General features: G+C 45.0%; 1 protein-coding gene across 1 annotated transcript; it reads right to left on the reverse strand.

Moving 5' to 3' along the window:
- Positions 1–9,987, reverse strand: OAS1 (2'-5'-oligoadenylate synthetase 1). Its single transcript, XM_070475352.1, is given in 7 exon segments — positions 1–3,240; positions 3,242–3,286; positions 4,113–4,314; positions 4,317–4,344; positions 6,412–6,596; positions 8,281–8,586; positions 9,358–9,987. Coding segments are annotated over 7 exon segments (1,077 nt in total). The 5' UTR covers positions 9,542–9,987; the 3' UTR covers positions 1–3,113.
- Between the last annotated feature and the right edge of the window lie 1,150 nt (positions 9,988–11,137).

Genomic DNA, 11,137 nt, shown 5'->3' on the forward strand with positions numbered 1-11,137 from the left:
TTTTGGAAGAAATTCGCTTTATTGTTTCTTGTAGTCATACAGGATATAGATTTACAGCAAAATACAATAAAACCACAAAATTCAGAGAAGTATAAAGCTCATTCATTATACTATAATCCAACACATCCACTGAAAACATTGAGGTCTTCATGAGATCAACATTACAAATGAAATTAAAGAAAACTTGCTAAGTACACTAATATAAATATGGATATCTAGGAATAATATGAGAAAGCATATGTAATAGCAATGCAGGGAAAAACTATAAAATGTGGTTACAGAGTAATTAAAGAAGAAAATTAACGGAAAGAAGTTCCAAGTTTGTGAACTGGAATTCTCAATATTACATGGATGTCATTTTCCCTCAACTAATTTATAGAATTCCAATCAAATGCCTCCCTGTATTTTGGGTGAAAATTCGCAAACTGAGTATAATATTAACATAGAAATAGAAAGAGCCAAGAGAAGACATTAGTTTGGATAGAACACAGTTTTCTACAAGACACTGAGAATTAATATCAGGCTACAGCAATTAGTATAGGTAGTATTAAACCAAGGACACAAAAATTGATCAACGGTATAACACAGGCTCACACACACATGACTCTGGACATATGTCTGAGGTGGTTCTGCAGAACAGTGGGGAAGGATGGTCCCTTCACCAAATGCTGCTGGAATATTTGGCATCCACATAGCAGAACTAGTATGCACCACCAACTCACCCCCATTTGTCTGTGTTTTGATATGATATTCATAAATTCATTGCCAAATCTATGTCATGAAGCTTTCTCCCTGTGTTTTCTTCTAGGAGTTTTACAGTTTCAGCTCTTATGTTTAGGCTTTTATCTCTTCTGAGTTGATATTTGTGCATGCTGGAAGAAAAGGTGTGATTTTATCCTTTTGCATGTGGATATCCAATGTTCCCAGCTTGATTTATTGAAGAGACTGTCCTTTCCTCATTGTATATTCTTGACAACTTTGCCAAAGTGTAATTGAATGTGTAAACAAAACACTGACAATAGAAAAAAAATAGTCAAAAGGGAGCTAATCCAACTAAAAAGCTTCTGCCCAGCAAATGAAAAAAGACACAATGAAGTGAAAAGGTAACTGATGAAAAAGAATAGATATACGTAGAGCTGAATCACTTTGCTGTACATTCAAACTAACACAAAATGTAAATGAACTATACCCCAATATAAAATAAAAATGAAAAACAGGTATAAAATGAAGGGAGAAAAGGGAATGGAGAAAAGGGAATGGAAGTGGAGAAAATGGTTGCAAACCACTATCTGAAAAGGGGTTAGTGACAAAATAATGAGGGCCTTGGGCTTCCCAGGTGCCTCAGCTGATAAAGAACCTGCTTGCAGTGCGGGAGACCTGGGTTCGGTCCCTGAGTTGGCAAGATCCCCTGGAAAAGGAAAAGGCTACACACTCCAGTATTCTGGCCTGGAAGAGTCAGACATGACTGAGCGACTTTCACTTGGACAACTCACTAGCTAAAGGACAAATAACCTAACTATATGATGGACTAAGGATTGAATTTTTATTTTTCTAAAGAAGGTTTACAAATGGCCAACAGGTATATGAAAAGATGCTCATTGCTATTATTATTATTTTGGCCACACTGTGTAGCTTGCCTGATCTTGGTTGCCCAACCAGGGATTGAACCCTGGCCCCAACAGTGAGAGTGCCCGGTCCTAACCACTGGACCACCAGGGAATTCCCATACTCAATATTATGAATCATCTGGGAAATGGAAATCAAAATCATAAGGCATTGCTTTTACCTGTTAGCATAGCTATCACATGTGATAAAGGACACTGGTGATGGTGAGCATGTGGAGGGCCTGGAACTCTTGACCACTCTTGCTGAGAATGCAATTCAGTGTTGCCACTATGGAAACAGTATGAGAGTTCCTCAAGAATTAACAATATGATATGATATCTACCATATGATCCATGTGGCTCTTCAGTTAAGCAACTATTTAGCAATTCAGTTAATCGTAGGCCGTGACATTGACTGAGAAGAGGTGATGGCTGAGGATGAGCAGGATGGTGCCTCGCGTCATCATCACAGCTAGGATTTGCTGAAGAGCCCACACCTACCTTGAGGGTGGTGGCAGAGGTGCTTGTGTGGGTCTGGGTCACTCTAAGGAGCAGATGCCAATGTGAGATTAAATGCGGCAGATTGTTTTTTGGGGAAACACCCAGGTGAGAGACAATGATCAGGGCTCTTAAAGAAGCTGGGAAAGCTGACAGCCCTGATCTAATCTGACTCTGGGTGAAGAAGGCAAGAAGGAAGGACAGTTGGCTCTGCAGTCAAGACAAGGTCCAGCAAGGTGGTGGAGAGTCCTTTCGCCAATGTCCCATGTCGGAGCTTCCCCTGACTCTCAGGGCTGGGGCGGCCTGAGTGTCCTTGGCACCCGCGGTCATTGTCTGGGAGTTGCAGGTAGGCAGCGTGGCTTTGCTGTCAACATGGAGATGGGTCGGAGAGGGCAGCAGCTGGGACCCTCAGCCGAGTATGTTCCCTCCATTGAAGCTCTGCTAGATCCCTTCTCATGGTCCCCAAATGGGAAACAGAAAAATTCTGTGTACGAAGACACATGGAGAGCAGCGACAAAGAGCAGGAGCTTCACAGGAAGAAGGACCAGAGTTCAACTTCACACCCTCATCTCTCACTCACCAGGGGACTCTGAGTGGCCACCTCTCAATGTACTATTATGAGAATCAAAGTAAAATTCATCTCACGGGAAGGCTGGAGGCCTCAAAGGAGGAACAGCAATATGGAGAAGCCAAAGGCTGTCATCCAGCCACTTAGGTGACCAGTGACTCAGGCGGTAAGAACATCTTGATCTTTTGTGCATCCTTATGGGAGTTTTTCTGGAACAGACTTTTGTAAATGACACGTTGGTTTTGGGACCAAGGCAGGGTGACAATGTAAGTTGGTAAGCCTGCTGTCTAACCCAGTGATTCATTCTGGGGCAGACACAGGTGTAATTCTACATTTTCTAGTAACCATGTTGAAAGAATACAAAGACCAAGATGAAATTCCATTTGGTTTACGTAGGACTTCTAGAAGTCGTTATTTCAACACGCCATCAATATCATTTACTTCTAGGAATCAGGAGGTGTCACCGGCGCATCCCAGGTGCTCACTGGAGTCCCATCCAAGTTCTTGCAGCACGGGTACCTCAGCCAGACTCTAACCTCCTGTGCCAGCAGCCGCCACCTCTGTGGCTCTTCCAGCCACATTTCCAGTCGGGCCAGCCGGGTCCAGAATCACAGGCCTGGAAACAACAGTCAGAGAGGACAGGTGAGTACATGGGCTGCGTCTGGGGTGTTCAGAGCTCCCGGCAGGGCAAAATACCAGCCTGGGCAGACGGTGTCTGGGGGCAGCAGAAGGGCCCCATGTGACACCCCTCCCTGGGTTGTAACTTGGGTGCCCTGCCCTACAGTGGGCATTGAAAACGAGGTGAAGGGGGCTTGCATTTGGGCCGTGAGAGACCTGGTTTGAATCTCACCTCTGCTCTTTAGTAGTGGTGTGTCTTTGGGAAGGTCAGCTGAATCTCTAATCCTCAGTATCGTCATCTGTGAAATGGGCAGATTTGAACACCCCTCCCTCAAAGGATGTGGTATGAGGATCTAGAGAAGCACTTGGCACGCTCCCAAAGTAACTGAAACATAATAAGGCGTCCATACACGACAGGTTTAATAACCAAAATTCCACCACTCTATCAGAGTGTTTTTGTCTTACCTCCAGGAAGCAAGCTCTCACTTCCTGGAAGCAATTATTATTATTGCGGTAGCTATTGTTATGTCAGTAAAATTTCAGTTATTTCACTCATTTTCTGTGAAGGCTTTGAACAAGCTCTTCTTTCTCCAAACTTCAGTTCATCTCTGGGATGGTTAGCACAGTGCCAGCCTCACAGGGTTGTAGGTTATTATTTAAATTTATTATTTGAATTGCATGGTAAGAGTAAAGCGCTCAGCATGATTGACAACAGCTGATGACCAAAAATTGGGAACCCTTCCTCCTCCTACATTTCCAGGGTGCCACGGCTGTAATCAGGGCTTCATTTATATGGGGATCTAAGCCATGTGAGGATAGAGTACCTGCGTTTTGCAAGTTGTCCTCTCAGGTATCATCTAATAGTAGGGTTTTCAAAGTCATAATACTTTTTCCAGTAGATGCAGAGGCCCTGATGCTTCAGGACTAACTCCAAAACAGTCCAAAATCCCTGAGCTGTGCTGAACTTTGGTTCTGAGCTTCCTTGTTCCCAGGCATAGACGGTCAGCAGCTCCAGGGCATACTGTGAGGTAGTTTTTTCCCATGTCTCTTCTTACACTAAGAGGAAAAAAATTAGAAACATGAATTTTTCAGCTTTCGTGTGAAGAATTAACGAGCTGATGCAAATCTCAAACTATTCCAGAAAAGTGAGAATAAAGAAATGATTTCAAACTCATTTTGTACCAAAACCAGACAAATACAGCACAAAAAAGAAAATGATAGGTCTGACGATCATAGATGGGAAAATCCTCCATAAAACACTAGCAAAGTAAATTCACCAATGTATTATAAGGTCATAGAGCATTATCAAGTTAGATATATTCCAGGGATGCAAGGATGCTTCAGTGTCAGAGATCAATCAGTTGATACATTTATATTAAGAAAATAAAGGATAAAAAGCATATGACCATTTCCCCAGATACAGAAAAAACATTGGAGAAAATTCAATAGCCATCTGTGATACAGACTCTTTCCAACGTGGGTATGGAGAGAACATAACTCAATATAAGCCATATATGACCAATGCACAGCTAAAATCACACTTGGTGGTGAAGGCTGAAAGCTTTTACTTCAAGATCGGAAACAAGACATATATGCCCTCTCTCCCCACATTCATCCAATATAGTATTAGAAGTCTGTTCATAGCAATCAGGCAGGAAAAAGAAACAAAATACATCCAGAGTAAAAAGGAGGATATTATACCATTGCTATTTGCAGATGACATAATATTATACATAGAAAACCCAAAAGACACCACCAAAAAACTTAAGATAACCAAAAGCTGAATGCAGGAATACAAAAATGTATTGTAGGATACAAAAATAATACACGGAAATCTGTTGTACCTCTATACACAAATAACAGACTATTGGAATGAGAAATTTAAAAACAATCCCATTTATAATTGCATCAAAAAGAATTTAAAAACTAGGAATACATTTAACCATAGAGGTGAAAGACCTGTACCCTGTAGTGTATAAGACTTTGATGAGAGAAACTGAAGATGACAAAAATAAATGGAAAGATATAGTGACGATGGATTTGAGGAATTAGTTGTTAAAATGTGCAAATTACCCAAACAAACCATATGCACGTCATCATGGTACATGATTTAGTGTTGCTGGGACATGTTACTCTTCACAAATGAGAAAACGGGAGGCACAAGAGGTTACTTCATTTGCCCAAATTCAGACAGTCAGGAAGTGAACAGAAGAGTGTGTGTTGGGAGGTGGGGAGTAGGGGTTTAGCACTCATTAATTCATTGAATAATTACCCACTGAGCACCTATTGTATGCCAGGCAATATTCTAAGTTCTGGGGCGACAGCAGTGAATAAAATATACAATATTATATTGTATATTTATACAATATATATAAATAAAATATATAAATCCCTTCTTTTGTGGACATTTTTAGTGGGGAGATCGACAATAAGCAAATAAGCTCATGCAAAGGCCCTGAGGCTGGAGTAGAGTTTCCTCCTTGGAGAACTAATGAAGGGGAGAGAACAGCCTGGGAGTGGTGGTGAGACGGCAGAGACAGGGGTTCAGAGAGGTTGAGGGCAGATCCCGTGAGCCTCCCAAGATTACGGATGGTGCGGGGGAGGGTATGGGGGTCAGTGGAAGTTGATGATAATGGGTATATTTTAGATACAGGACAAAGCCACTTGCAGACTGGTTGGATGGGTGTGTGTGTGCGTGTGTGTGTGTGAAAAAGATAAGAAAGACCCACGGTTCTGCCCAGCATAGCTGGAAGGATGGAGCCCTCCTTTCGTGATATGGGAAGACTAGGAAGAATAAGATGTCGCTGGCACCCGTCCCAGGCCTTACCTTTTTGGCCCCCTAACCTTCCCCCCTCCCTACAACCTCTACCCCTCCACCTTCTTCCTTTCATCCTTTCCTTCTTGTTTCCTGCCCTCTCCCCTCCTCCACGCCCTTCCCTCCTCTGTTGGTCTCCCTCCTGCCTCCTGCATCCTTTCTGATTCCTCCCCTCCTCCTTCCTCTCCTTCCTCTCCTCCCCACGCCTCTCCCTGCTCCTTGCCTCCCTCCACGCCACCCCTCCCCCCTCTCCCCCCTCACTCTCTCCCTTCCCCTCCTCGGCTCTGCCCACATGGGGCCGGCCATACCATCAGGTACCAGCGCTTCACCAGGCGGATGAGGCTCTTCAGCTTGGCTGGGCGCTCCTTCAGGAAGGCTCTCTGCAGCTCCGTGAAGCAGGGGGAGAACTCGCCTTCCTTCCCCAGTTTCTCACACTCTTGGATGAGCTGGACGTAGATTTGAGGGTCAGGTTTGTAATCTTCAGTCACATGACCTATGGAGGAGACATCCAGAACTTTAAGGCATCAGCTCTCCTCTGAGGTTCTTTCATTCCCTCTGAGACAACAAGCTCACTGGCCTTGGGAGGCAGTGAGGAGGTCAGCAGGCCCAGAGCCAGGAGGCCTGAGGTCCATCCCCGGGCCTCCCTTCTCCCGCCTCCACCGCCGTCACCCATCGTCTCTCACCTGGACTCAGGAGAGGTGGTGTCACCCTCCTCCCTGGATCCTCCACAGCCCATACAGAGGCCTTGAAACCTGATCCTTCCACTTCTTGCTTCCCAGGACCTCTGGGTACCCAAGTCCTCACAGTGGCCCACCTGGATGGTGAGACCTGTCTCCTCCTTCGTCTTACCTCTTGCCTCAATCACTTTGCCATTGACTCCCCTGGTTGCTTCACTTCTTCAAACATGCCACGTTCATTTCTGTCTTTGCACCTGCTGTTTCCTCCTCTGGAATCCCAGATCTTTGAGTACTTGGCCTCTTCTCATCCCTCAGGCATCAGATCAGAGATCACTTCCCTTGTCGCCCTGTCTGTGAAAGTCCTCTGATCCCCACTCTCTCTTTTGGATCCCCATATTCAGTGTTTGTCAGAGAGAGTTATCTCATTGCTGGTGTTCATACTGTCAGGCTGCAGGAGAGAGGTTCCCCGTCTGTCTCATTTAGGCCACGCCTTGCGCCTCCAAGGTACACAGTGGGAACTGTGCCTCAGAGATGGATTGCTCCCTGCCCCAGTGATCCTGCAGATTGTCTATAGATGCCAACGCTCAGCATAAGATTGCTGAGGTTCCCCATCTTTGAGAAGTAGCTGAAATTAACATTCTGAGTTTACATTAGATCTATGCTGCTTCATTTTGAGGGATGGGATTTATCTATTCTTGGGCTTCCCTGGTGGCTCAGATGGTAAAGAATCTGCCTGCAACGCAGAAGACCCAGGTTCAATCCCTGGGTGAGGAAGATCCCCTGGAGAAGGGAACGGCAGTCCAGTCCAGTATCCTTGCCTGGAGAATTCCAAGGACAGAGGAGCCTGGCGGGCTACAGTCCATGGGATCACAAAGAGTTGGACACAGCTGAGCGACTAAAACTTTCACTTATCTCTTCTTATTTTATTGAAGTCATTTATTGACAATATTGTGTTGGTTTCAGGTGTCCAGCAACGTGATTCAGTTATAATTAGATAAGATATACTATAAGATACTGAATATAGTTCCCTATTGAAAGTGAAGTCACTCAGTCGTGTTCGACTCTCTGGGACCCCATGGACTCTAGCCTACCAGGCGACTCCATCTACGGGATTTTCCAGGCAAGAGTACTGGAGTGGGGTGCCATGGCCTTCTCCAATAGTTCCCTATGCTATTCAGTAAATCCTTGTTGGTGATCTGTTTTATGTGTAGCTTCTTCATTTTTAGTAAGGTAAGATTCACATACTTTGGCATAAGTAGAACTAGTAAGCCTGGCTGTAAGAAACATCTTACCCCGAAACTGTACCAATTTGCTGCTTAATATTGTTGTGGTGGCTGAGTATGATCCTAATTATCCTGCTCTGAGAGAGATACTAAGATCTCCTCCCTGTGTTGACAGGATGCTTTAAAAGGCTCTTGAACTGAGGGAGATTTCTGCTCAAAACTGTGAAAAAAAAAAAATAAAGAAAGAATCTCCGACATAGGACAAAGACTGAAATACCTTGTGGCTGGGAATGCTTAGCCAGGGCATCAAAGGCGGGCAGGACATCAAACTTTACCCCTTGGCAGAATTGGGGGGACCTGAGCACGAAGCTGAGAGCACGCAACCTCCTCCTTCGCTGCTTCTGGACCTTAAACTCCACTTCAAATGTTTCCTCTTCTTGACAGGCTTCTAACTGTCTCCTGATTTCCTTGATGAATCTTACTCGGTGCTTAAAGTTCTCCTGAAAACTTGTGAAACTGGTGAGGAAGACAACGAGGCCCTTGAGGGTCGTGCCTTTGCCTGAGGAGCCGCCCCAAATGAGAACTGACGTTTATCATTGAGAAGAGCCTCCCTAAATAAAATGTTGAGAACAATCACTAACATTTTGAGTGCTAGCCACTGCTCTGAAGGCATCAGCAGCTGTAACTCCTAGAATGCTCACAAGAACTCTGGGATCTAGCTACTGTTACTATCTGTTGTCATCTTCCAGATGGTGAAACAGATGCTGAGAGATCATGTATCAGTCCAGTCACACAGCTAGGAGGTGACAGAGATGCAGTTCACACCCTGTTGTCTTTCTCTAAAATCTGTGCTCTTTACATCTTGTAACTTATGACCTTATATGATTAATACTGTAAACTGGCCCATGGCTGACTTTACTTGATCTGCAAGCCTGATGAGGTGCTGAAAATTCTGGATAAGGAAACTGAGGCACAAAGAGGTTAAGTGACTTGCCCAAGATTTCACAGCCAGCAGGTGCTATCTGCTTTCAAAACGTATACTCTTAACCAACTCGAGACTCTGCAGAAATGGTGAGATTCCAACCTGGTCAAAGATTAGTAGACTGTAGATACTGCCAGGATTCAGATTGCCTAGATTCGTGACCTAGGTGGTTTATACACTTCCCCAGGGAATTTGTTAAAAACTTACAGATGGATTCCCTCTCCCCAGAAGTTATTTTCACAGATGTGGTTACAGTTCCGGCATGGATAAATCAGAACCAGCCCCAGAGACCTCAGCCTCTTTCTCTCTGACTGTCCCTGTGCAAACACTTGCAAACCAGCCCCCCTTCTCCCCAGCCAGGCAGTTCTGGACTCACCTTCACAACTTTGGACACTCGAACTCGGTGAGGGGCACATCGGAAGCACCTCTCCTTCAGGAAAGTGCAGATGATGTCAGTGGCTTCATTGACCTGCTTTCGGAACTCCTTGTGTGGCAGGAGGTGATCTTCGATGAACTCGTCCAGTTTGTTGGCTTGGCTTTTTCTGAGTTTCTTCATGATGCTCAGGCAGGAAGGGGCAGGAGAACCAGTGGAGGGAGGCAGAACTGATAGCCTAAACCTGTTAGCGTCTGTCTTTTCTGCTGCCTGGGACTAGGCTGCTGTGAGTTTCGTTTCCTTGAAAAAGGTGGAGCCTTGCCGGAGTCTGGGCAATCATTGCTTTCATTTCTTCAGAAGGGAGGAGCCATACCCTTGTTCTTTGCATTGAAGAAATTAAGCACCTCTTTGATCCTGACATTTGTCTCCCACCTTTCTCTTGCTTTCTGAGACTTTCTGTTTTTAACCAGCCTGCTAGACAGCAGTCCCCAACCTTTTTGGCACCAGGGATGGATTCTTAGAAGAAGATATATGAATTCTTGCAGGGCATTCAGGCAGCAATGTGAAAAATGGGGAGCCCCAATGAAGCTTTGCATGATTGCCAGCCAGTTGCTTCCTGCTGTGTGGCTTTGTGTGGCTTTGTTAGGGGAAGCAAGCTGATTGAAACCGCCCACCCTGGCCAGGCACCATAGTAACCATTTGCATGAGCTGTTTTATGACAGGAGATCCTGATAAGGAATACGGAACTAATAAGCCACCACCCATTGAAACATGTAAATTATCATATGTGAAACGAATTGTCAATCCGGGTTCGATGCATGATACAGGATGCTCGGGGCTGGTGAGCTGGGATGACCCAGAGGGATGGGATGGGGAGGGAGTTGGAAGTGGGGTACAGGATGGGGAACACACATACACCCATGGCGGGTCCAAGTCAATGTATGGCAAAACCAATACAATGTTGTGAAGTAAACAAAGAATTTTTTTAAAAAAAGAAAGAAAAGAAAGATTCTATCCCCCAAAAAAACCAAAAATAAAAACAAAAAAATAAGCCACCACCAACCAGAAGAGTTCTGGAAAGGTCGAAGGTAGACACTCTATGTCCATCCACTTCCCAGAATCCCTAGCATCCATCTTGGCTGAGCGATGCGTGCGCCACCAGGAAAGAATCTGAATTAGAATGATTGGCCAAAGACCACCCAGAAACTAATCCCATCACCATAAAAGCCGAGACTGCGAGCCACGTGGCAGAGCAGTTCTCCTGGGGTCCCTTAGCCTACTGCTCTCCACCCGGGTGCCTTTCCCCAATATAATCTCTTGCTTTGTCAGCACATGTGTCTCCTCGGACAACTCATTTCCGAGTGTTAGACAAGAGCCCAGTTTCGGGCCCTGGAAGAGGTCCCCCTTTCTGCAACAGCCTGGTTGGGACCCCTGCCCTAGAGCATTAGGCCTTTCTTCAGACTGTTCTGAAAATGTTGCTTTTTAAACCCAGGTTAGTACCTCACCCAAGAGAAATTGTAAGTAAAAACAATTTTGGGAGCTTTCCTTTGTCTTTTTGGTTGCCTACCAAACTGTTTTATAGTCTCCTATGATCTTTGCTGGAGAAGGAAATGGCAACCCACTCCAGTACTCTTGCCTGGAAAATCCCATGGATGGAAGAGCTTGGTAGGCTACAGTCCGTGGGGTTGCAAAGAGTCGGACACGACTGAGCGACTTCACCTTCATGATCTTTGCAGCACTACCTGCATATTTCAAAAAGAAAAATGCCAGGAAAATAAG

This window comes from Odocoileus virginianus, chromosome 12, assembly GCF_023699985.2.
Source record: "Odocoileus virginianus isolate 20LAN1187 ecotype Illinois chromosome 12, Ovbor_1.2, whole genome shotgun sequence".
Taxonomy (NCBI): Eukaryota; Metazoa; Chordata; class Mammalia; order Artiodactyla; family Cervidae; genus Odocoileus; species Odocoileus virginianus.